Source organism: Heloderma suspectum, chromosome 5 (assembly GCF_057233095.1).
Source record: "Heloderma suspectum isolate Gila_16-S chromosome 5, 16-S_ref, whole genome shotgun sequence".
Classification (NCBI taxonomy): Eukaryota; Metazoa; Chordata; class Lepidosauria; order Squamata; family Helodermatidae; genus Heloderma; species Heloderma suspectum.
Genome location: NC_139462.1, coordinates 139,249,521 through 139,275,777, shown reverse-complemented (window position 1 = coordinate 139,275,777; position 26,257 = coordinate 139,249,521). Strand labels below are relative to the sequence as shown.

At 42.5% G+C, this 26,257-nt stretch overlaps 2 protein-coding genes across 11 annotated transcripts in view; one reads left to right on the top strand and one right to left on the bottom strand.

Annotated features, from left to right (window-relative positions):
- Nucleotides 1-16,472, bottom strand: part of TRIP13 (thyroid hormone receptor interactor 13) — a 42,190-nt gene extending 25,718 nt beyond the window's left edge. For 4 of the 8 annotated variants that reach the window (XR_014792253.1, XM_084857613.1, XM_084857607.1 and 1 more), the window contains exons 1-11: nt 16,340-16,472; nt 10,901-11,003; nt 9,904-10,069; nt 9,607-9,736; nt 8,554-8,609; nt 6,334-6,424; nt 5,783-5,855; nt 3,670-3,733; nt 1,870-1,956; nt 1,441-1,547; nt 1,150-1,303 (exon numbers count right to left, since the gene is read on the bottom strand). Coding sequence is in view for 6 of the 8 variants with exons in the window: in XM_084857613.1 (XP_084713739.1) it covers nt 1,150-1,303; nt 1,441-1,547; nt 1,870-1,956; nt 3,670-3,733; nt 5,783-5,855; nt 6,334-6,424; nt 8,554-8,609; nt 9,607-9,736; nt 9,904-10,069; nt 10,901-10,992 (1,020 nt within the window). In the remaining 2 variants the exon portion in view is untranslated. Of the gene's footprint in view, nt 1-133; nt 271-1,149; nt 1,304-1,440; nt 1,548-1,869; nt 1,957-3,669; nt 3,734-5,782; nt 5,856-6,333; nt 6,425-8,553; nt 8,610-9,606; nt 9,737-9,903; nt 10,070-10,900; nt 11,004-14,092; nt 14,153-16,339 lie in introns of all 8 variants that reach the window. The other 4 variants (XM_084857608.1, XM_084857611.1, XR_014792254.1 and 1 more) reach the window with 3 other exon arrangements.
- A 16-nt stretch (nt 16,473-16,488) lies between these two features.
- The window catches only part of BRD9 (bromodomain containing 9), a 28,801-nt gene continuing 19,032 nt past the window's right edge, over nt 16,489-26,257 (top strand). For 2 of the 3 annotated variants that reach the window (XM_084857606.1, XM_084857604.1), the window contains exons 1-5: nt 16,489-16,678; nt 19,162-19,382; nt 22,787-22,919; nt 23,370-23,430; nt 24,864-25,008. In XM_084857606.1, coding sequence (XP_084713732.1) covers nt 16,576-16,678; nt 19,162-19,382; nt 22,787-22,919; nt 23,370-23,430; nt 24,864-25,008 — 663 coding nt within the window. In that variant the 5' untranslated portion in view covers nt 16,489-16,575. The remainder of the gene's footprint in view (nt 16,679-19,161; nt 19,383-22,786; nt 22,920-23,369; nt 23,431-24,863; nt 25,009-26,257) is intronic. The other variant, XM_084857605.1, reaches the window with a different exon arrangement.

Below are 26,257 nucleotides of genomic sequence, written 5' to 3'. Positions count from 1 at the left end.
GTTCAAAATGTATTCTGCCTGTATTATTTGTTTCCACAGGGATCAGCAGGAGCAGATAACAGCCAGTGGGTTGGATGAGCCTTGGCAACCTTGCAGTTACATTTTGACTACATGCTCCCAGAAGGCAACACACCTCTTGTGATGGCAAGTCTGATGTAGAGAGTCTCTGACCACCACCATGTGTCTCCACCTCCCATCCACAGGCACCTGGGTGTCTTCTTTAATGCTCCATACAGAAGGGAGTGACATTTCTCGTCCAGGTGACCCTTTCTGGAGAAGAGCCTGGTATTGGTTGTGTAATCCCAACAGCACAGAATGCCTCCCTGTTCTCCTGGTCTGTGTCATATTCTTCCAGCCACCTGCCTCTTGGCCCTTGTTTTCTTCCTCATCCTTAGAAGCCTCCTCCCTCTGGTGCCCTTTCAGGGATGCATCTTGCCTCTCATGAAAAATATATTTCATCTTCCCTAAATAGCTGGACGATAGAGAAGCCCATGGCTAGAGCCCATTCACCTTCTCTTCCAGCAGAGCTACTTGCTTGCACTTGCTGCAGATCATGTAGTAAATGCTATCCTCAGGCAGGAAGACAAACATGGTGGATACACTCCAGGTCACCGCACCAGCTCCCCTGGTGTCGATGTTGCCAGAATCTCTAGATCCCTAGAAGGAATGGATCTGGCCACACTGATACATGCCTCCATCACCTCCCGGCTACATTCCTATGATGTATTCTACGCGGGATTGCACTTGAAGACTGTTCTGAAACTGCAGCTGTGTCTTTCAGACCATATTACACCAGTCTTATATCAATCACACTGGTTTCCAAACTGTTTCTGGGCCCAATTCAAGCTGCTTGTGCTTACCTATGCAGCATTAAATGGCTTAGGGTCAGGATATCTGAAAGTCTGACTTCTGCCATATGAACCTGCCCATAGGTTGAGTTCATCTTCCGAGGCTTTATTGGATTTCCCACCATCAAAAGAGGTTTGGTTCACAGTAATGTGGCCCAAGCAAAATGAATGCAAACGCTGCCCTAGCAGGAATGAGGAAGAAGGTGGCGTGTACCTCCTTGCGGATACCAGTCACGCCTTTAAAGATTTAATACAATAGGGATCATGAAAGCATCAGAGCTCAGATTGCTACAGTGTTTACCTTCATTAGTTCTTCCAAGCAAGAAAGGTAGATTTTGAATACTGCTGCTGTAGAAGGAGGCCCAATGTATTGCTTGATATCTGCTCTGTCTACAAAGGCCATATCAATTTTCTCCGTGATATTTGACGTAGTCAATATAACCACATTAGGGTACCTTTAAAAACACAACAGGATTATACATATCGCAACAGGAGTATACATGTTTCGGCATATGGATGGCTTTTTGTCCCCTCCAATTGTTCTTAGAAAATTGGCACTCTTTAACAAGAAATTATAATTATAGTTGGTTACCTTTTGATCTGATCAATTTGTGTCAATACCGCATTTACAACACGGATTGCATCAGAAGGCTCAGTGCCTGCCCGAAAAGCACTACGAGCTGCTGTGAGACTTTCCACCTGCAAAAAACCAAAACAAAACCTACTGGCTCTCACACAGCTTATTTTTAGCCACGGAAATTGCAATAATTAGAGTTCTCCCTGCCCTGTTAAGTAATTTCCCATCAACAATCTTTCACCAAAAACCAGATAATAACTGGAAAAAGGAAGTAGACTTAAAAAAATTATGTTAAAGTAATATGATTATCCTCTTGCCAACCAGAAATGCGCTTTCTGTTTGGCATCAGCGTAGGCAATTGTGGACATTCTATTTCCAGACACTACCCACAAATGTCTTGTAGTACAGCCAGCTTTTAACATTTAAATGATGCTACAGTCATACCTCATCAATCAGTACAAATACAAGGGCATCTTTGTCATCAATCAACTCCTGAATCTTCTGGAACATTTTTGTAACCAGTTTGCCACTCTAGGAAAAAAAAATGGATGCATATAAATTGATATGTTCCTTTCTTCTCTCCCACGTTTATCGGCCTTGTAATTTAGCACTTGCCCAATCGCCCCTGGTGAGTAACAATTAACTCAAGGCAATGAAGTATATGTATTTTCTGCTGCCACAAATGCTTCTCTGGCAACAAGACTAGAACTGCACATGCAAAACCGCATAGTTCAGTGGTTCTCAAACCGTGGAGTGCCCCCCACCCCCCAAAAGAAGATGCAAAGTTCCAGGGAGGCATAGGACCCTGAGGCAAGTGGAGCCTTCCTTCTCCCAACAGCCTGTGAGGATTGAATACTGCCTGGCAGAGGATCCTCACTGATCCACACTGGATTTGGGGGGGTGTCTGCATCCCCAGTGTCCCCATCTATCCTCAACCTGGTTTGGGAAGAATGAACCTTCTGGTTAACAGGAAAGCTTAGCCAGAATTGCTGATTTGTTCTAATGGAAGTTCCCTCTGCGTGGTTCCAGGAGAGGTCAGGGAAGTCCTGTTCTAGTCCTCCTCTAAGGCCAGTGTTAGATTAGTACCACAATCCACAGATCCTCGCATGCAAGAGGCTGCATGCAACTGCACATAAGAATGCCTACCTGCTCACTTATGGAACAGATTACAGGTGCTGAGGGGGGTGCATAAGGCAAAGGACATTCAGAAGAGGATCCCCAAGTTCAAACTTTTTGTGAAACATAGCCATAGCTACTCAGGTCCTTTATTGCTAAAAGGGAGGAGGAGGAGGCTGCTGTGAATCTGGCTCTCTCAAGCCTATTGCCTTGTGTTATAAGGAGTTGTGCTATGGAAGGTTTATAAGCAGCTGTACACTAGAACTGGTCCCAGGCAGGAAGCTAGGATAACCCAGCAGGGGGAAGTAATTGCTGTCAATAGGAGCGTGTGGAAAGAATAAAAAGAGAAGCAGCACTGGCATGTGGACCAGGTTTGGGCAACCATCCCAAGAAGCAGTGGCCTGTAAGGCTCAAGGTAATAAATGCAAACATTTTGTCAACTTTAGGCATAATAATACTTAACATTTGTATAGCACTTTTAAGGGTTCAAAGCACTTCCTATTTATTAACTAGTTGTAATCCTCACAACAAATCTGTACAGTAAGTGAGTAATATCCCCCATATTGCAGATGGGAGGGCTGAAGCTGAGAGAGCAGCTTCTCTAAGGCTACCTAGTGAGTTCATGGCCGAGGGGAGATTCGAACTGGGGACTTCCTGACCATAGGTCAGGCAGTTAGTCATTATGCTTCAGGCCTACTGTATAATGCAGATCTGTCTTGGTTATTGGGTCAACAGGCAGAAGGCCAGAGAAGGGATGACAGGGCCCCTGTGATAAATGACGGCAAGCCATTCACTCTGGTCATTAGGCCTCTACAATGACTCTGCCAGCTTTTCCTAACTGTGCACTATGGCATGAGGTAGCTCTAAGCTTGTACAGTCTCACTGATTCACATTATTCTTCCTAAAGGGCTGGACTGTAGAATGTTATTTTTTCTGCATCAGTTTCATGACTGTTGTGGATATGACAGTTAACCTTTACAGCAAAAGATTAAAAAGGATGAGATAAATCAGAAAGTATAAAAGTCTAAGCAATTTGATATACAGCATCTTTAAAGCACACATAGGCAAAAAACAACATTGTCTGCATCACAAATCCAGAACTGCTAAGAAAGTGACATAAATACTTACCTCAGAAAACCACTTAGAGAACAGGCTATGACTATTGATCTCTATCAACTGTCCATAGCGGTACCTAAAATGTCAATTAACTCAATTAAAAAAAGGAATTATTATTATTACTGCTGATGCTCACCGATCAATGTTTTTAAAAAGTCAAGAGTTGTGTCATGTCCTGTAGAGTGTTAGACCAAGTCACCCCTTGAGGATCTTTTCCTGATAATCTTAGTGTTACAGCTTGTGGAACAGGAATTCATACAGCATGATCCAGCCAAAGTTAAGCACTTTTGTTTATTTTTTTAAAATTGATTTTATATACATATAAGAGAAATTTACAGGAAACGTATAACAAAATAAAACACTGCACACTGAATATACATTTCAGAACGTTGAGAGAAACTGTGATACCATCACTCTGCCAAGAGAATTATGAATCCAAAGATATGACATGAAACAAACTTACCCCTTACTCATGTTAGGGTGCAATCTTATGCTATTTAGACAGAAATAAGTCCTATAATTCCCAGCATTCCCCAGTCAGCATGGCTGGCTGGGGAATAATGGGAGTTGTAGGACTTTCATGTGTCTAAATTTGCATAGGCTTAATGGGCCTTTTCAGAGTGACCTTTGAATAACCGGTGGTCTGGGATGCAAGGCATTTTTACTGAGAAAAAAATAAAGAGGAATCACGTCACCCAGTGTAGGCTGGTGGCTCTGATTTCGGTGGGACTATAAATCCATTCTGAGTTTCAGTCAGAACCAGCCAGAACTCTAAAGAACCTACTCAAGGTGCTGAACCCTATCCCCCAAATAGGTTTAGCACCCTGGATAGCTCCTTTAAAGTACTGGCTGGTTCTGACTGAAACCCAGAATAGATTCACAGCCCCACCAAAATCAGAGCCGCCAGCCACCACTGATGTCACCACAAACTCATCTTGCTAACTGACTTTGATGAATTCATTTTTCTCCAAGGGCCATACTCCAAATTCTTTTAAACCAACTGTCAATTGTACATCCTGAGGGGATTTTCTATTTTGTTTGTTATCGCGATCTCTGCTGCTTCTGAGTCAGGAATGGGGAACATGTAGCCCTCGAGATATTGCTGGGCTGCAACTCCCATCATCCCTCACTATTGGCTATGCAGGTTAGGGCTGATGGGAATTACAGTCCAACATCTGGAGGGCCACACATTCCCCTTCCCAGTTCTAACTGGAGTGTGACCAGATCTTTGTGAAGTGTATTTATGTCAGTAAATATTGGCAAACGGACTAATAAAAAGTCAAATGCTATGATATGACATGATATTTCAAATATCTGAGCCTGCCTTCCAAAAAGTTATTATAAAGGAGCAAGACCACTCCATGTGAAGAGTGCCTTGGTCCTCCCATCCTTTCTGACAGTGGGATGAGGCTTTTACGAACGTGGTGCAGCTTTACTGGCATTAAACTCCATCTATGTTTTACCTTGAGAGTGGACTCTCTTACAGAGGCTGAAATAGTTCTCAGGAGAGCTTATCCAAAGATAAGCAGTTTGGAGTTCAATGGGAGAGTTAAGTACTTAAGGGCACAATCCTATGCATGTTTAGACAGAAAAAAAGGCCTATAGCTCCCAGCATTCCCCAATCGGCATGGCTGGCTGGGGAATGCTGGGAGTTGTAGGACTTCTTTCGGTCTACACATGCATAGGATTCTGCCCTAAATCTCTCCAAATAAAATCAATGGGACTGAACTTTGGCTGGATTGTGACCACATTCTTTCCAGATTTAGTTACCTGAAATAATTATTTGTTATTAAGTTTTTTTTAAGGTTCAACATCAGCGTCATTACAGTTATTATGGGCCATAACCTTTTATTTATCTGTTCTCTTCCTCATTTACAAGTATAGTACTTTTTAAATTTCTTCCATACAGGAGTTGATCTTGTTTCACTGGGGGGCATGTACAGCAGGGAGAGATGGTGTCCAAGGAACAATCTACTGGGAAATTGTCCTCTGCAAGCCCCACTTAAATGAATGGGAGCTGCAGAGCACAGTAATACTGTGCCTTTGCAAAGCAGAGTTCAAATGCTAGTTTTTTGTCTAGGCACTCTTTTGATTTTTAATATATGAAAACACGAATCTGAATTACCTGTGTGAAAGTCTAATAGTCAGCTTCTGAGCCAGTGCTTTACATAGAGATGTTTTACCAGTTCCTGGAGGACCTGCAATCGAAGTAGAGAACACACAAACTATTAAATCATTAAAGGCACAATCCTATGTATGTTTAGACAGAAAAAGGCCTACAGCTCCCAGCATGTTTTTCGTTCACTTTTTCTTTCTTTACAGTTGGCACAACATCCAGCAAGCTTCCTGCCCCAACAACACCACAGCACTTGCTGCTATGTTGTGGTTGCCTCAAAATGCTGTCCAGTTATAAAACATAGTTCAGTCACATAGAGAGCCAGTGTAATCTAGTGGCCCGGAGTGTGATCTGCACTCTCTCTTTGCCTCAGCCCCCCTTCTGCAATAATACTGGAGATAATAATACTGACTTACCTTACAGGGTTGTTGCAACGATTATCAAGATAATACATGGGAAACACTTTTAACAGTACCAAGTGCTATATTATATAGGATTTCAGTGCTAGTCAAATCCCAAAACTTTCTACCCAAGTACTTAGTTTAAAAGATAATCTTTACCATGCAGTAGGACAACTCTGTTCCATGATATCAAGTTGCTGTCGACATTTCTGTCAGAGAATAGTAACGTTGTAGTCACATAATCTAATAGCTAATTGGACAGAGACAGAAGTGGAGAAAGGGATAAAAAAATTATAATTTTATATTGTAAAAGGATTGTTCCATTTAATACCACATATAATAGAAGCAACGCAGGAATTTAGAGTCTTCTTTTGGTAAGCAAATAACTCTTGTCTCCAAGATCAGTTTTCTCTCATCACAAAATGGGGCTAGATTTTTTTTTAAAAAATCCTGAAAGATACTAGAAACAAGCCAGATTATTTCAAAGCATCTTGAATTTAGGGATGAAATAGCCTAGCCATGAAGCTCTTAAGGCATATTAGCAAATCTTCCCTGTTCTGCTGCTATAGACAGATGACAAAAATCTCTCACTAGCCACACTCTGAAATTCCTTACATGTTCTCAGGATTAAAAGGCACAGCATTCTGCTTGATCCTAGATTGACGTAGCCCATGCGAGACTGCAGTAACTTAAAGAACTCCTATTTAATGTCTACAGGTCTAGAATTTGTTAGAAAGATCCTGCCACCTCCGATTTTTGGAATGCCAGGATGAGGATGAAAATGCTCCCCCCTCAGCTAATTTGCTCGGATCAGATCAGGAAGGATGGATGGGAAAGGTGTGTGTATATGTATGTGTATGCATACATATATGAATGGTTGCGTGGAGGGAGAGAAAACGGTGTGATTGCGGGGGGGGGGGGTGTCTGTGTGACTCGTGTGTAAGAGAGTGGGTTGGCCAGGGCCAGTGCTGGCATCTGGCCCCAGGAAATTTTCTTAGGCGGCAATCCGAACCTCAGGCTTAAGAATGGTTCCCAACCCTGGTTTAAATGTATACAAGATAAGCACAGTGACCATTCACAACAGCAGTAATAAGTGATAACACAATAATCCTAGCTCTGCTACATTAACACATGCAGCAGGAAGGGAAACTCTGGTCCTCCAAAGCAGAAAGTGGCGATGGAGGAAGGGAACCCCCTTCCTTCCCCTCCAACACTTCTTCCCCGTCCCAATTCCAATTCAGCCCCACTCCTCCCCATTCTAACCACCAACCCCAGTCTCTCCCCGCCTCTTGTGTTCCCCCCATTTTCATAGGCTTCCACTTGCAGTTATACTATGCCACAAGCAGAAAACCTTTTGACTATCATATGTTGGGGACAAACAAGAGGGGGTGAACATTACTTCCATGCACTGCTCATGAGTGCTTCCAGAGGCATTTATCTGGCCATGGTTAAAAACAGGATTTGGGACCAGATTGACCTTTGGGGCCTGTTCAGGCATCACGCTAAGACACTGAGGCTCACGGTTTTGAGCGAACTATGGTGGCTTAGTGCGTCATGTGTGGGGTCAAAATTCCGACCACGATGCCTACAAACCACCCCGGCTACCCATCCCTCTGCAGTGGGGTCAAGGGGCCTGGGGTGGCTTACCATATCGTGTGGCGGGAATCTCTGCTAAGAATGGCTGCTCTGTGCAAAAATTCAGCAACCATAGAGAGGGCAGCCTAGAGCGTCTGCCACTTCTGGCGATACTCTAGGCAACACAGCTGGACTGTATGGTCGCCATCGCACAGTGACAGCCGGAACAGCTAGTGCACACCATTTCCCAGTGCAACGGCCACTAGGATAACCAGCAGCAGGAGAACAACACTGCAACCACAGAGCGGGGATGGGTAAGTAAACCATGGTGCACTGCTCGGTTCCTGGTCGTGTGACAGGCACTGATGTGTTTAGCCTAACCCTCCCCACGTCATAATTACCCTAACCACCCTTCCCCCTTTTGTATGTGAATAGGGCCTTGATCTGATCCCCAAAGGCAATTCTTATAAGTGCTGCCCCTGGAGAAACATCTTCCTAGTACTTAAAAACCAGTTCTTAGTAGTTAAGGCTTCCTTAGTAGTTAAGACCTCCTAGTAGTTCAACATCAGTTCTTATCCATGAGGCAAACACTCATTGCCTAATGGATAAGAGATAATGCTACCAGAAACAAGTATTACCCATTGTAAACTGATTCTGAACCTGACAAGAGCTGTGTTTTTCTGGCCACTGTCAGTAGACAGAACGTTGAGTAGGAATGGACTATTTGTCTAGTAAATCATACAGTCATGTATGTTTCCTATGGTCAACTGTTTATAAACGTAATAAAAACTGAATTCCGCTTACGTTTGATTTTATTTCAGCATCATAAATAAGGCTTTCCCACAAACCATGGAATTCAACTGTAAAACACAACATTTACACATTATTTCAAATATATAGCTATACAGATCAAAATGTTATATTTAACTAAATTACACCAATTTTGCTCTTAATTTAATGAACTAATAGTGCAATCCTATGCATATGTCCTTGGAAGTAAGTTCCAAGGAACACAGTAGAACAACATTCTGAATAAACATGCATAAGATCAGTCGGTACAATCTTATTTCAGTTAAGAAAAAGGGAAGCATCTAAACAGTTATTTATTACATTTATATCCCACCTTTCTTCCACTGTGGAACCATGTGCTTCCCAGGTGGTCTCCCCTCCCAGCACTGACCAGACCCAGACCTGCTGAACTTCAGCAAGGTGGCTGGCTCCTATGCCTTCAGGCTATGCCCTGGGCGTTACAAGTTTTTAGCCAAGCTTATATATTGGCAAGGAAAATTACTTAAGTTTGTCTTTCATGTAAAGGAAGGAAATGAAAAACCAGAAATCACATGGCTCCTTAAGAAACCCAAAGGAGTAGCAGAATTTGGGAGGGGGGGCATTTTTTATTCTGCTGTTCAGCTAAAGTGCTCTGTGAATAGCTAACATACATTTAAAAGCAACAACACAATAACATTGTTATCATAAAAGCAAACAGAGCAGCCAGTTTAAAATATGAGTCTAAAATCTTTAAGAACTAAAAATAAGAATAAATAACAGTGCAGCAGCACTCTCTGATCAAGTAAAATCCTTGTTGATACGGTCCCCTTTGCCCACAGAATTCATGAGGCATGACCCAGCCACAAATAAACCCAAACCAGTGTACTTTATTTCAGAATTGTGCATGCAAGTTTGTTTTTCAATTTCTTGCTTGCTCCCATCACTATTCTCACCTAAATCTGTCTCTGCCCACATAAATCATTAAAACATCCTTCCAGTTCCTCTTAAAAGATACAATCCAGCCACTTTAATCCTATGCTGTTCTGAACTCTCAAGGGACCATCTTAAGCCACAAACTAAAAAGGATACCTGTAGGTAATACCCAGTGATTAGCCGCAACAATATCCTCTTCCTCTGCCTCCAGATTTTCAGCACTGGGCCCTTCTTCATTGAGATGAAAAATATGGATTGAAAGACTGCATTTACTCAAGCTAATAGGCTGCAGTGGAGAGGAAAAACCAAGTTAGGCTGCAATCCTATACACACTTTCGTGGGAGTATGTCCCATTGAACTGCTAGACATTACTTGTACTTTTAATTATCTTGTTTTATGATAACATGTTTTCTTAGAAAAGAGTTTTGAATAATGTAAAAAAATAGTTAATACCTGTCTTTCTTTCAGCTTTAGCTCTGTATCCACAATTGCAATGGATTGCACATTATTTGTTAGGAAACAGTCATCAAACTCAGTCCATTTGTAATCACCAAAGACAACATTATGCCTATTTAGTAGCTTTAAGATGTTCAGTTTAATATCTTCTTTCTTTGCAGTGCTGGTTAAGACAGAAAAAAACCCATCACAGCTTCAGCCGTAACCATTACAACTAGGAAAAGACCCAACACCATTTATTTTTACTACCTGTGCCATAAGACCGCCCCCATCCTACCACCAGAGGTGGCACACACACCCATAATACACCCAGCAGGTAATCCACACAATCCTGATTGTAGCATCCTTCAAGGGACTAAACAAGCTGTTCTTTCCTGATGTGCCTGCAGAGGAAGGAATATAAAACCAGCATGGCTAAACCTGATGCTCTAAGCCTCACTGTGCAGAGGAAAGCAAAAAGTATCTTGTCAGCTGCCAAACTGACCTGGGTGAAAATATCCTTCTTAGCTACAAACAAGTTGACCAATTAGCCCCTATATAGAAAAGCAAAACTCACAAACTGACTCTCCTCCCCAAAAAGAGAATGCCCTTAATCTTTAGAATGGGGGACGGGCAAAGCTCAGTGGCAGACCAAAGGCTATGCATGTAAGTCCCAAGTTCAATTCCCAGAATTTCCAACAAAAAAGAATCTCAAATGGGTTTGAAAAGATCTCTGACTGGGAGAGCGTTTGGGGCTATGGACCAATGATCTGTAGGAGGCAGCTTCACAGATCTAATGTGCCTATCACACCCATTGTAATAACTTCTTTGGGCGAAGGGGGCTGTTTTCTCTAAATATGTCATGCTCTATAGATAAGATCTACATGCTGGGAGTCCCACCAAGTCCTGTCGGCTTTTGGGATCAATCATTTGTCCCCTTGTATCACATGACATTCTGGTGTGAGCGATAATAGGAGAGGCTCTCTGTAAGAGATGCTTAAGCCACAAAACCAACCTGCTTGATTTCTGGTGAACTTCCACATGTATCTGCAGGGATTCACAGTCATTTTGAAGAGCCAGTTTTGAATCACCTGCAGCTTCATCCATTTTATTGAAATCTAATTGTTAAAAGAAGAGATAGTGGTTATACATCTAAAATCCCTGGAAGTGTCTTATTCTTTGAGAACTGTGGAAATATTTGTATGTTGTATTACCCATTTTCCCTTTCTACCCTGGTTTCATTTCATTCTGGCGTATTTATCAGATACATCAGAGCAGATGTGACAAGGAACAAGGGTGGTAGGACTGAAATGTTTTGAGAAGTGTGATGGAAAGGTAATAAAGAACTGGCCACATAAACAGAAGTGGTAACATTACACTGAGCTAACAGTTTGCATATTTTAGGTGTAATTTTGACACACAGAAGTACAATGTACAAAAGACATGTCACTGATGGGAGCTCTAGAAGTAGCTCTGTCTAGCAATATGAAGCCTGACAGTATTATTCTGAAGAGCACAGGGGAGCTCCCAGTTCAGGCCACATATTTAATCGGTCTTTTCCAACAAGGATATGGACATTGTTATCCTCAAAGTGTCACTTGTATTAAGATAATATTCAAGTTTCTGGGTTTATTTGCTACACAAATGATTCAAACTCCTTATTAACTGTAACAAAAAAATCCCTCCCCCCTCCTTGACATAACTAGCATTATTAATGCTCCTGTAAATTATAAGTGGGGAGTTCAAGTGTGAATGGGGGTTCAGAAAATCAATACAACAGGGAGCAAGTCAAACTCAAAGCCCCAGTTACTGCAGTTGGCGTGTTGGACCAAGTGAGGTGTCTTTACAGTCCAGACCTTTGTAGTTTAACTCAGAAGTAAGTTGTCCCACTGAATTCAGTGAGATGTACTCCCAGGATGGGAATCAAAATAAATTTCAACCTAAAAAAAGTTTGTGATACACATCTACTCAGAAGCTCAATGGAATTTACACACAGTTAAGAGTGCTTAGGGGCCGCGGTGGCTTAGTGGTTAAGACGCTGAACTGCAGACCGGAAGGTCGGCAGGACAGCAGTTCGAGACCCGAGTGCCGCGTGACGGAGTGAGCTCCCGTCTTCAGTCCCAGCTTCTGCCAACCTAGCAGTTCGAAAGCAAGAAATTGCAAGTAGATAAATAGGTACCGCCTCAGCGGGAAGGTAACAGCGTTCCGTGCACCTTGGTGTTCAGTCATGCCGGCCACATGACCACGGAAGCGTCTTCGGACAGCGCTGGCTCTTCGGCTTAGAAACAGGGATGAGCACCGCACCCTAGAGTCGGACATGACTGGTTGGGGACACCTTTACCTTTTAAGAGTGCTTAGCATCACAGCCTTAGAAAAGCTCTTTCAGTGGACCACAGTCGAACCCAAACTGAAGATTGCTTGCTTACCTTAAACTTGAACTTACCCCTGAATACAAGAACTGGTAACCAGTTCAAAATGTGGTTCAATAGGCAGGTGCTCATGGGGTGTTTTGGGGGGCAGTAAGAAAGGGCCTCTCTCTCTTCCAAACTTAGGCAAGAGAGACTGGAGAAGGAGAACATAGACAGGAGCAGGACAAACTGCCCATGGATTGGTAGATCTCCTATCCCTTGCATTTACTTTGACCCCAAATACAAGCTGGTTCTCAAATAACTTTTCCTTTTAAATAATTGTTAATTTAACTAAACTGTGGAATAGTTTGACATTTCTGGAGCTTTATGTTGCAAATTATTAATGGAGAATGACTGATTTTTCAGTTAGAAACATCTGACTAGTTCAGACAATAACCCTGAATTAATTAATTAATTGAGTCTATAACCCTCCTCCGTGGAGACAATCTGCAGCATCCTATGGTTCCCCAGACGCTGTCTGGAAGCCCTATTGAATTGCTCTCTGTCTGTTAAGCTTTCTGTTTTCATTAACTCCAAGTCAAATGCTTCTAGAAGCCATTTCCTTTGACTTTGTCCCCAGCATCTAGTACTCAGAGGTATACTGCTGCTATGATTAATAGCTTTTGATAGCTGTACCCTCCATTAATTTATCTAGCCTTTTTAAAAAACCACCTAAAGTGGTGGTGATCACATGACAAACGTGAACCTACAGTTCCAGAAGTTGTTTATACAGTAAGTGAAGAACATTTTTGTCAATGACTATGACAGTAACATTTTTGTTACTGACAATGAACTTCAGTGAGTGTCCTGAGTTCTAGTATTATACTCGTCTGAGTTCTAGTATCTACTCCTAGTATTTGTCTGAATCTGTGCTGTATGACCATTAATAATATTATAAACCCTTAGCCATCTTTTCTAAATGAAAAAGCCTCAGACCCTTTAGCTTTCTTCAAAAGGTGGTACTCCAAGCCTTTGATCTTTTTAGGCTCCAATCCTATGCAATTTACATGGAAATAAAACCCACTTAACAAAATGAGACTGACTTCTCAGTGAGCATACTTAGGATCCAGCTGCAACTGCCCTTTCTGTACATTTTTGAGTTTTTATTCCAGATAGGGTAACCAGGATTGTATATGTACAAGGTCTTAAAATGTGGGTCATGACATCTTTACATAATGGCATTTATACTTTGTTTTTCACTGCTTGAAGAGAAGAAAAATAGAAATTCCTGAAATGCATCAGAACTGGTTAACAAACCATTTTTAAAGTGTCTGAATTGGAACCAAACTGAGTAGTTACTAAAAATATTGATGAACCTGAACTGGAACTGAACTCAAATTGTTAATGGTTTCTGGGTAAAAGTGCATAGGATTGCAGCCCTAAAGAGGGGGCTATATTACACCATGGTACTGTTCTCTGCCAAACGACACTGTGAAGGAGAACCCCAAATAGGGTAAATCTACAGTCCAATAACATTTTACTTTGTGTAGAGCAGAACCAAATAGAAAATATTCTTTACAATAAAGGGCATTTGGGATATCTACCCTTCAGATAGTTCAGAAGTATTCTAACCAACCTTCAAAAAGGTGCCCAAACCTCACTCACCAGGGAAATACATCACTCGACTCTACATACAGCTCCAACCATACCCAAACACGTAGCCAAAAGCACAACAGCTTCCTTGCTTTATGATGCTTGCTGACATCACTCATCGTCAGCACCAAACTCCACTCACAAGGGCCAGTACACTTATGTCACAATGTAGCAAAGCTAAAGTTACTATAGCAACACTAACTCACCCCAGTATTATCTGCCCACACCATGCTGTCTTTCCATTGCACTGGCTAGACTTCTGGAGGCTGATGTCAAAAGTCGACAAGGATCACCAGGTTAGGAATATTTTGGTTTCCATGTGTGTTGATGGTTCAACGTAGCTCAGAGCTCTTGGTCAGAACATGGGAAACCCAGGTTCAAATTTTCACTAACATATGAGGTTTATAGGGTGCTCTTGGCCAAGTCTCTCAACTACTCAGTCCCTCTCTCATCCCCAAAGTGTAAGCTGTACACATGATAAGTAACAAAATTTAGGCAGAAAAACGGGGGTGCAGAATCACTCTTACTATACAAAGAGCAACATGTTTACACCTGAAGACTGAAAAAGGAGCAAAACAGCCTCCTTATCTCAGCAGACTATACAGGGGAATTTGTCAGACCTGCTCCTCTGCTATCACCTACAGCAGGGTTGGCCTCCCAGATGTTGCTCGACTACAACTCCCATCAGTACTAACCAGCTTAGCCAATGATGGGAGTTGCAGTAGAACAATAACCGGTAGGCCACAAGTTGCCCAGCTCTGACCTACAGGGATCTGCAAGCAGACATTATTGCCACCTACAGAGATAGACATTTATCTATAAGGAACAATAATTTTCATTGTTTCTTTGGATAAAGTGGAGGAAAGCAAAAGGTAAAAGCACAGAAAACACAGCTGAGAGAGAGAAATGTGAGTATCAAGTATCAAAACACGTGTTGCTTAAAGTTCTATATTATTATTATTATTATTTTTATTATTATTTTAATAGACTGGATCCTGAACTTACAACAGAATGGATGGCTTTCAGTGAAGTCAATTTAAGTCATTGATATAAATCACCAAGAGAAAAGAGAAATTTAAATCAACTTTCCATTGTATATATTTCCTGAACAAGCCTGTATTCTTTTTTTAATACTTACATTTTTCAACATGACATAATAACAGAACATAGCCCTAAAAACAAACACTCATTTCTATAATGAGTTTAAGCTTTTAAAGAACATAGAAACATAATTCTAAACCAGTCGACATATAGTCCACATACGTTTTGCACTACAGAATGTTAGCTTTCTCTTTGCCTCTATCTGTACGCATACCGGAAAAACTGAGGCTGCAGTCTTATGCACAATTATTTGGAAGCCACTCCTACTGAAGAAAGTGAGGCTTCCTACTCAGAACTAATCAGGTTGTAAAAATCCCGAACTTCCAAGAAGTAAGGGCTGGTTATTACTGGGCAAGACAGCATTTCTCAATTTAATGGAATGTGTATATTTGGTTGATAGACATACATCATAGAATCATAGAATAGTAGGGTTAGAAGGGGCCTACAAGACCATTGAGTCCAACCTCCTGCTCAATGCAGGAATCCAGTATTTATAAATATTTATAATCTGAGAACTGAACACATTGAAGCACTCAGGTAACTGGATAGCATTTAAAAAAGGAGTATAAGACTAACCTATATGGGTTCACTGGATGACCCTTGATCCAGTAGGAAGCCAACAATAATAAATACATAGTTCCTTGTATCTTTTATAATACTTCATTTTTCCTCTGCAGGTCTTTTTTAATTTATTTCCAACATTTATATACCACTCCACATCTAAACAGATTTTTTACGTAGGCCTTTAACTCAGTTCAGTCACATTCCAGTTTTGAAAAACTGTTCACCCCACTCCCCCACGCCTTCTTCCCCCAATTAGTCTACGACACAATCCTCGAGTTCAGCACATTGCTCTGCCCATAGGGGCGAACGACTACCACCCGCTCTCTTACTTGGGAGAAAGAAAATAAAGGCACACTCAGGGACACCGCAGGAATCGGGGCTAGAGCCGCCCGTGGAGATCCCACCGCGGGGTTTACCTCCACTGAAGGGCGCCCTACATTACAGCCCACTTGTTTGGTGCCAATGGAAGCGATCGAGAGTGAAGGTTCCTCCTGCCTACGTGGCCCCTATCCTGGGCTCTGTTTGTTAACCCACCTGAGTGTGACGGCAGAGGAATTTTACAAATACATATATAGAGAGAAAAAGAGAGAGAGAGCTCAGCCTTTCCCAGCCTGGCACCCTCTAGATGCGTTGGACCACAAATCCCAGCATCCCCTGCTGGGAGACCAATCTAGATACATTAATCTATATCACTCAGCCCAGGCCGGGGAGGGAGAGGAGGGAAAGCAGGCGAGCTCCCCCTGGGGATAATCCGTCCGGCCCCTTAGAGGGGAAGCGAAAGGGCTTGCCTTGACCTCCGACTCGCCCGGAGAGCCGCTCCTCGTTCCTCGCGTCCTTCTGGAGAAATCAGACTTCCCGCGCTCGCCCTATCTGGGAACCACGACCCGCCCGCCGGGCAGAAGCGCTTCCGCGCTGCTCCCTGACGTCATTTCCTGCCGTGGCCTGATGCCCTAGAGTAGGGGAGGGGCGGCTTCCTGGTGGGGAGGGGGGAGCGAGTATTATTATTGCCGCTATTCTTATAATTATGGGAAAGAAGCACAAGAAGCACAAGGCGGAGAAGGCGGAGTGGAGGTCGACGTCCGCCCCGGCCGTCACCGCCCCTGGGACCGGCGCCGCTGCTTATGACGGTGGGTTGGGCGGGCGAGGCGCAAAGAAAAGGACCTTGGGGGGGCATGACGGGCGAGGCAGGAGAAGCTGCGCCTCGCCTTGCCTCGCCTCCGCGCGCCCTGCTGTCGCTCCCTCCTTTCCCGCGCGGAGGCAGCTCCCTCACTCCCCACACGCCTCCCTCATGCCCACGCGTTGGGGGAACTCTCGGCCCCTCGTCTGTTTTTCCGGTGAACCTCTTAATTCCTGTCAAAACAGAGCTCCACACGTGACGCAGCAGCAAACCCGCGTTTGCTACCCCGAGCCTACACTCGATAAGGCGGCGTGCACACCCTCAGTTGAGTGTACAGCAATGGGCGAGGGTGCGGGCGTGATTTAAAGCAGGTATGGGGAACGTCTGGCCCCCCAGATGTTGTTGGGCTGCATCTCCCATCAGCCTTAGCCAGCACAGCCAATGGTGTGGTATGCTGGGAGTTGCAGTCCAACAACATCCGGAGGGCCGCAAGTTGCCCATACCTGCTGTCAAGCGCCAAAGAGGTTCATGGGCTGAAGGTGCTGAGCTGTACTTCCTCTTCTACTATCCATCACTGACATCCTTGTTCCACAGCCTTGTTCTGCTTTAAGAAGTGACTCTAGCTGAAAGAAAATGCTGGGAGGGGGGAGAGGTTTCAGCACTCCCTGCTCACATGACTGTTTGACACTTGGCCCCCCAGCTATGCTTTATCAGCAGCTGGGGCAGATCCACTTATGACGATCATCCCCTCTCATTTGGTTCTTAGCCAACCCCTTCTCTTTCTGATGTGTGTACCTGTATTATAACATTAGCTTTTGCATGCACCTGTTATGCTGCATCTATACATTACATTTTAGGTGTGTACCTAAAAAATGTATGTGTGAAGAGGCCCAAACTTTGTGGCTGCAGCAGCTGTGTAACAAGAAAAATTTCAATAGGTTCCAGCTTTTGGGAGGAGCCACTATGATATAACCAACACAGTCTCTAGAACTGGCCCAGGAAAGACCTAGGGTAATCCAAATCATCCGTGAAGCTCAGTGGTTGACCTTGGGCCACTTATTTCTCAATCCTATCTCATAGAGAAATTGTGAAGGTAATATGGGGATCACCCCTCATATGTTTGGCCCAATGTGCATCACTTTACACTTACTTACATTGAACTGCATTTGCCATTTTAATGCCCATTTCCCCCTGTTTAGAGAGATTGTTTTGGAGTTCTTCATAATCCTCTTTTGTTTTTACCATCCTGAATAATTTGGTATCGTCAGCAAACTTGGCCCCCTCACTGCTCACTCCTAACTCCAGATCACTTATGAACAAGTTAAAAAGCACTGGTCCCATACAGATCCTTTGGGGATCCCACTGTTTACATCCCTACATTGCAATAACTGTCCATTTATTCCTACTCTCTGCTTCCTATTATTTAACTTGTTACTTATTCATAAGAGAACCTGGCTTCTTATCCCATGACTACCTACTTTGTTCAGCAATCTTTGATGACAGGTCTTTGTCAAAAGCTTTTTGATAAAGCTACTATATCACCCTTATCCACATGTCTGCTGACACATTCTGAGAACTCTAAAAGCTTAATAAGCTAGAATTTACCTTTCCAGAAGCTGCACCGACTCTTATTTTCAGCAAGGTTTTCTTTCCGTGTGTTTTATAATTTTCTTGTTAATAACACTTTCCACCAATTTACTGAGAAAAGATGTTAAGCTGACTGGCCTGTAATTTCCTGCATCTCCCCTGGATCCCTTTTTAAAATAGGTGTTACGTTGGCCATTTCCCAGACCTCAGATACAGAGACTGATCTTAGGGACAAGTTACGTATTTTTGTTAGAAGATCAGCAACTTCACACTTGGGTTCTTTAAGAACTCTTGGGTGGATACCAGCTGGACCTGGTGATTTGTTAACTTTGAAATTGTCAAGTAAGGCACAAAACAGGGGTGGGGAACCTCTTTCAACCCAAGGGCCAAATTCATGTTCAGAAAAACTACTGAAGGCCACATTCCTGTGAGGGGCAGGGGTGGGACCAAAAATCCCAGCATATTTTAGTTTAAAGGTCTTATTGTAAGTAAATAAGCCTTAGGAGAGGCATTTCAACCTCTTAGAATGGGGGGGGGGGACTGCACAAAAGCTGGGAAACAACCAAATGATTTCTGGTGAAGGAAAAGGGGCTGTGGCCATCTAGGGAACCCCAGAGACCTGGATTGGGACCCCAGGAGGGCTGGATTGGGACCCAGGGCCTGAGGTTGCCCACCTTTGGCCTAGAATGTCATCTCTTGTCACGACTATTTGCCTCAGTTCCTCATATTCCCATCCTGAAAGTTGAGGCACAGGTGTTAGCCCTACATCTTCTGCAATGAAGATAGATGCAAAGAATTCATTCAGCTTCTGTGCAGTCTATAAATTTTATGAATAAGGCTCATGTGAGCAGCATTGATACTGAGTGTTCGTGTGGTATATGTTATTGTTTGCTTGCTTTTGATTAGATTATGTGGATAAACCCTTGGAGAAGCCATTGAAGTTGGTGTTGAAAGTTGGAGGTAGTGAAGTGACAGAGCTTTCAGGATCAGGACATGATTCCAGTTATTATGATGACAGATCAGACCATGAGAGAGAAAGACATAAAGAAAAGAAGAAGAAAAAGAAAAAGAAATCTGATAAAGAGAAAGAAAAGCACCTTGATGATGAGGAGAGACGGAAGAGAAAGGTAAATAGTCACTTGGCAATGGAACCATTGGCTTATTTTCAGAGTTGCCTGTCAAATCTTCAAAAGGTTATTTTATGACAGTTTTGTTAGCTATAAGTGTCAGTAGTCTGGTTCACATGTAATGCTAACCCGTGGTTTGTTACCCTGCCAAAGGTTTGCCTAGCAGACAATTGAACAAACCATGGTTTGTTCTCTCAATCCCTAGGTTGTTTGTTTCCCTCCTCCTTCACCTGCTCCCTCTCTGTATCCCAAATGTCTTTGTGATGCTGTAATACTGGTATGTAGAGCGGCTGGGTTCTTTTGACTACTCTGGCCCACCACCTCTGTAGCCTGGCAAAACAACCCATGAACAGCCCACAATTGTGGGTTCACTTGTAACAATAACCTATGGTTTACACAACCCAGAGTTCACAACCCAACAACAAACCATGAGTTCTCTTTGTGGTTTATTTGTGGTTAACATACCATAGGTTGATAGTGTGGCTCCATTCATACATCAACCCAGAATTCAACCCATATCATGGGTTAGCGTTATGTATGAACCAGGCCAATATTTCAACAAATGCATGTTTGTGTTGCAATTCCTGATCTGTGTAACCTACAATACAGGGCATAGACATTCCAAATACACTGAATCTGAAGCAATTGTAGATGGTGAGAATTTTCAGAATCCAGAATATGTGATAAAAGTAGTTACATAAAGGTGCTCATATATATTAGGCCTGCAAGATTTAATTGATTTCAATTAAAAAACCTTTTTAACTGACTTTAAAAAAGCATTCCTGATTAATAGGGTAGCATTCAAAAACATATTTAAAATATAAGTGTTTATAAAAACTGCCTAGAGCAGGCACCACCTTAAAAGAAACATTCCTTCAATCTCACACACAGGGAATATGTCCTCTAGAATGGCACCTCCTGAGACATATACATGCATCATCTAAAAACAAGAGAAGTCTGCTTTTTTTCTTCAGAACTAGTCATATGGAGATCTAATTGATGATCATAAGCCCCTGGAGGCAGTGCAGGGCAGGAGGAGCGGCGGAGGTGATCTTTGCCACCCCTCCTCCCACCCTGCATTTTTTGCTAGACAGACTTCTGTGTCCATCTCGCTGGAGCGCTTCAGAGGGGGAGGGGAGGAGGCTGCCTTGTATCCTGGTCTCTCCACTCTCCTCCCCTCCTCGCCCACCAAAATGCCCCCTTCTCTGAGGTTGAGTTCCTGACCTCAGAGAGCAACTGGGGCAGTTCTTTCCACGCCAACAGGAAGGGGAAAGGGGGTTGGAGCTCTGATTCCACCATTTGAGGTCAGAGTTCTGTCTCCGACCTCAGATTGGGGAATCCGAAATATCCTGTGGCCCCTCGGACGCTGTCTAGGGGCCATAGGATTGCTCCCTAAATAGTTAAAATGAATGTTGATTGACTAAGATTTCTTAACTTGGGTGTTAACCCAAACATATCTTCTGTATTGGCAGCCCTACTCCAGAGCAGAATTTCATATGCTGGCATCAATTTTGTTATGTGTCTGGGCAACCAAATGCTACTGGTTTTTGCTTCCCACTCTGAGAGATCCCATCATGTAAAGGTGTTCAAGTCCTCACACTGACCCTCACTTCACCTCTTGTGGGATATTTAAAACAATGAATGGAACTGATTGTGCATGAGATTAAAGCCATTGTAACAGAAGCCCTGGCGTTATGAGTAATGTTATTTCGTCAGTGTGACTTATAATAGGTTGTAATGTGTATGTGCATAAACTCCCAACCCAGCAGCCCTTAGTTCCCTGGTTGATGGTTGGAACCAGTCTGTGCTTCATTCAAGAGGTTTTATACAACTTTAAATGTTTGCATAATGCACAGGTTACTGGTGTTGGTGTGAACTAAATGTTTTTTTAAAGCCTTTCATAAAAAGATATCTAGACCAGCTTTCTCTAACCTGATGTCCTCCAGGTGTTTTGGACTTCAACTCCCATCAACCCTAGCCAGCATGGCCAATGGTCATGATAGATATTGTAGGCCAAAACATCTGGAGGGGGCACCATCTTGGGGAAGGCTGACCTAGACCCATTCTAGTTGGCTTTCATGCTGGGGTTTGGGACCAAAGCAGCCTTGGTCACCCTGATGGATAACCACCTCTGTGGGAGAGGCAGTGGGAGTATAACTCTGTTGATCATCTGGGATCTCTCAGTGGCTTTTGATACCATTGGTCATGGTGTTTTATTGGACTGGCTCTGTCAGGTGGGAGTTGGAGGCATGGTGTTATGGTGGTTCTTCTATCTGCAGGAGGCCACTTGCAGAGGATGGCATTAGGGGATTTCTGTTTGGCCCATGGCTATTAAGCTCTGGGGTGCCACAGGGTTCCATTCTCTCCCCCATGCTGTTTATATGAAGCTGCTGAGTCATTGAGGGTTTGGCGGTTGGTGTCAGGTATCCTTAGGTTTTCCCTGATGGGCTTCAGGGGTCTGGTTTACACTGGGAAAATGGTGTAGGGGAGGTCAACCCCCCCCCCACAATGTTGCAGTCCTAATGCAAATTGGGGGTCCCAAAGCTAGTTTTTAGATAAATTTAGATGGGAAATCCAATCGTGGATCTCCATTTCATCTTGTTTGGTCCTAAGGATGCAGCTATATGCAAATATACCAGGGAACAAACCTCACTGAACTTGGTAGAACTTACTTCTCAGTAAACATGCATAGGACTGAGCTGCATGACATATGTTGTTTTATTTATTTCAAATAGTTTTTATCTTGCTTTTCTGTCAGAAATAATTAAAGCATTTTCAAACAGCATAAAACAGTATCTATGAAACAACATATTCAAGCAACCAAATAAAATGGCTGCACATAAAAACAACCCTATCAGGTACATCAAAACAAATCATAAACTATTCAGCAGCAAAACACCTGTTGGAATAAATGGGTCTTCACTGCCCTGCAAAGAGCAGCCAGTTATGGAGCCAGGCAGATCTCCCTTGGGTGTTCCATAGTCTGAGCAAGCCTACAGAAAAGTCCCTGTCTCTTGTATCACCTTAATGAGAAAAAGGTGTTTTGTTTTTCCTTCTGCATCTCTTTGCATTTTGAACAATATTTTTCCAGCACACTCTTGAAAACCAGTAGCAAAACCAATAGCTAAAAAGAAGTGGAATGGCAAATGTATATGGGGGAAAAACTGTTATTGGTTAAGCAATGTCTGTATGTCTTGCTTGAGCAATTAATATATTTTCTTTTATAACATTTGGAATACATTTTTCCATATCTGAGAAACCTATTTCCCTGAACATTTAACATCACTGAAGTGCTTACTAATTTTAAGATCATCTTCATTTGTGAATATGCAAGTCTTGTATTTATTTGTACATGCAGATGTTATACTGACCACCATTTTCACATTTCTGCTTTTTGGTATCAGGAAGAGAAGAAAAGAAAAAGGGAAAAGGAGCATTGTGATACTGAGGGTGAAATGGATGACTTTGATCCTGGAAAGAAAGTAGAGGTTGAGCCGCCCTCTGATCGTCCAGTTCGGGCCTGTAGAACTCAACCTGGTGGGTAACCAAGATTAGTTATGTGTAATTGGCAGTGTATTGCCCATTCTGTTACCAGTGAGATTTGAAACTGATTTTCTCCAAGGCATTGTGCTAAATTCTGTGTGCAGATACTGTGGAAAATATGTATGAGTGGGGTGGGGTTGGGGGTGGGAATCTTACCTACTTCTTCAGATCCTTGTCCACTCTCAGGCCCTTTTGTTCATTCAGGAGAGTTTATTAATGTAAGCAGAAACACATATTAATCTTGTATTATCCTTAATGTTCCCCATCTATCTTCAGAAGGACCTACCACAAAGTCAGATGTGTTAAGGTCCTATATACAGAAACAGGATCAATAGTGGCCTCACTGTAAAGGCATAGCTTCTTTACAGATTTAGGCCTGTGATATACAAATGACTGGAGCCGTCAAAGACATAATCACCTGCTTTTCCTTATATTGAACTGTAGCAGAAAATGAGAGCACACCTATCCAGCAATTATTGGAACATTTTCTTCGCCAGTTACAGAGGTAAGTCTACATATTAGACAGAGATTTGTGGATAGCTGCTGTGTTGAGTTTTCTAAGCTGGATATGGCCTTTATGGTTTAATGGAAAATTTTAGGCTGATTCTCTTTTTCTTTGCCAATTAGGCAGCATTTAGATGTGATGGCCATAGATCTGTCACTTCAAATGCAGAAGGCCCAATTACACAAGGGGTGTGAGGGGGCACTCAACCCTCTCCTCTCTGTAGCATAGTTCTCTGCAGATCCTCCCCATTAGACACTTTTTTTGTTGATTTGTTGTTGTTGAACATCCATTGTGAATTTCTTGTGATACAAGAATTAATTCCTAGTTCTGTTTGAGTGCCTTTCTGGAATTAAACAGATACTTTGAAAAGTGCTGCCCCTCTCTTCCTCACAATTGATCGTGCCATTTATGCTGGAGAACACCTACAATTTTAGATATTTGAAAGGGTGTTTAATTTACCTGGGTGTTTAGTAAAGCCAAAACTGCAGCTTAAGAATTAACTAGCTAGTTATATGCATTCTAAATTAAGTTTCATATTGGTGCTCATTAAAGTAAGATGTGTAGGTAGGAATGCCGATGCCCTGAACTTAAACATTTGCAGTGCTATATATATACAGAGAGAGATGTCCCTTTAGCATTGGCATAACCTCATGTTGCTGTATGCAGGCGTTGCTATATGCCTTGCAGTGCAGTCCCATGCGTGTCTACTCAGAAGTAAGTCCCATGGAGTTCACTGAAACTTACTCCCAAGTGAGTGTGTATAGCAGGGGTGGGCAACTTTTTGGGCCCATTGGCACATTTAGAAATTTGAGAAATTGTCCTGGGCACAACCATGAAATAGCTTCCATGGGTGAGCGTGGCTAGTCACAAAGGACAAGTAACCTGCCCAGAGACATTCATGGGAAATTAAGCTAGCAGCAACTAGATGCTCCCACTTCTCTTTGATGTGATCCCAGATGCCTATAAGAAAATAGAAAAAATCTTTTTAGAATAAAAATTGGGAGGAGTAGGGCGTCTTGGTGGGCAGCAAGGAAGATGCCCATGGGCACTGTATTGCCTACCCCTGGTATATAGGATTGCAGCCTTCATAGAATAGTCATAGAATAGTAGGGTTGGAAGGGGCCTACAAGACCATCGAGTCCAACCCCCACTTATCCTAATAATTACTTGTTAAGTCTTAGGATGAAGTGTGAAACCACCTGCATTAATTTAAGACATTAGGTATAGGTTACTGTTCTCAAAAAGGCTAATTGTATACATATACACATCAAATTTGTAATGCCAAATGTGCAAAAGCAAAGAAGTGCTTTCTTCCATAGTTTTTGCATTTTTAAGAAGCAGGACAGTTAATACTGCATAACTGATTTAAAATGGATCTTGCAAAAATGATGTTAGTCCCAAAAATAATGTTAAATATATGTTTCTATTTTTAGGAAAGATCCTCATGGGTTTTTTGCTTTTCCAGTCACGGATGCTATTGCTCCTGGATATTCCATGATAATAAAACATCCTATGGATTTTGGCACAATGAAAGAGAAAATTGCAGCAAATGAGTACAAGTCAATAACGGAGTTCAAGGTGAATTAATAGAGATTTGGTGAATTTTTAGTAACGCTAATGTGAATTGCTAATTTTTGTATTCAATATGATGGAGATGAAATTATTTTGTATAAGATCGTGTAAACACTTTCAGAAATAGTTCTGGATATTTGTGCAAAGGAGCAGGCAGCAATCGTGTTAATTCCAATGTGAAAGCTAAGGTCTCTCCATGTTCAGATATTCACACAACAGCTTGCATACACATTGCAGTTTTATGGATGTACACTATAAAAAGTTCCAAAATCCATATTAATGCAATACCTTTATTAAGCAAACTCAAAGGTCACATAGAATATGCAAGCTTTTGAGATCTTCAGATCTCTTCATCATGCAAGATGTTACAAAAAGCAACCAGGGTGGGGTGGGGAAAATAGGAGGTGGGGTGAAGACTGACTTGGGCTCTACCAGTCATGAGATGGTTTTAGGTTTCACCTGGATCCGCCCTTGGACTCTGGGAATAAGAAAGAATCAAAGAATGGTTGATCTTCTGTTTTTGAAAATATAAATCCAGCTGTTACTCAGAACTGTCTCCCATTCTATACCAGTGTGTTTTAAGGCTGAGGCAGGGAGTGGGATAGCCCAGTAGACTTTGACAGAAATACCCATGGCAAATTTGCATTTACCACTATATAACAGGGTGAAGTATCTCTGAATTTCCCCATTCTTTCAGTAAAGTAGTGCTTCCACATGGTCAATGGGGAATCTCTGTGCGTGCAGGGACTTCATAAAAGAGAATTGGAGATACAATCCTTGTGTGCTTTGGACTTTGCTCTTGGTGTTGCACTCGTTAGTAGAGGTCTGCATAACATGTAACCTTGCAAGTCAGACACAACCCATATAGCGTTGGTGCATCAGTGAATCAAGAAACCGCTTGTTTTTATTGCCAGCCTGGGACTGCAAAAACAGGGATTGCCAAGCATTGGAATTATTTTGTAACAGAGTTTGGAGACCAAAGGCTCAACATAGTTGTGTCTAAGAGTGTCCCTGAAAACAAATTAGTGACCAAAATATTTTAGGCTCGATAAAACACACTTAATGTACACTTGGAGATTTCCTCTCTTCTTTTCCAGTAATTGGTCCCTTCCCACTCTTTCCTTCCATGTGTGAAGGTATGATTATTCCATGTATAAAAATCTTTTTATTGTCTGCCTAGGGCTGTAAAGATGGGTTTCCACGCATGCAGCAGGCCAAAATACATGGCCAGTAAGCTGCACTCTGATTAGTAGAT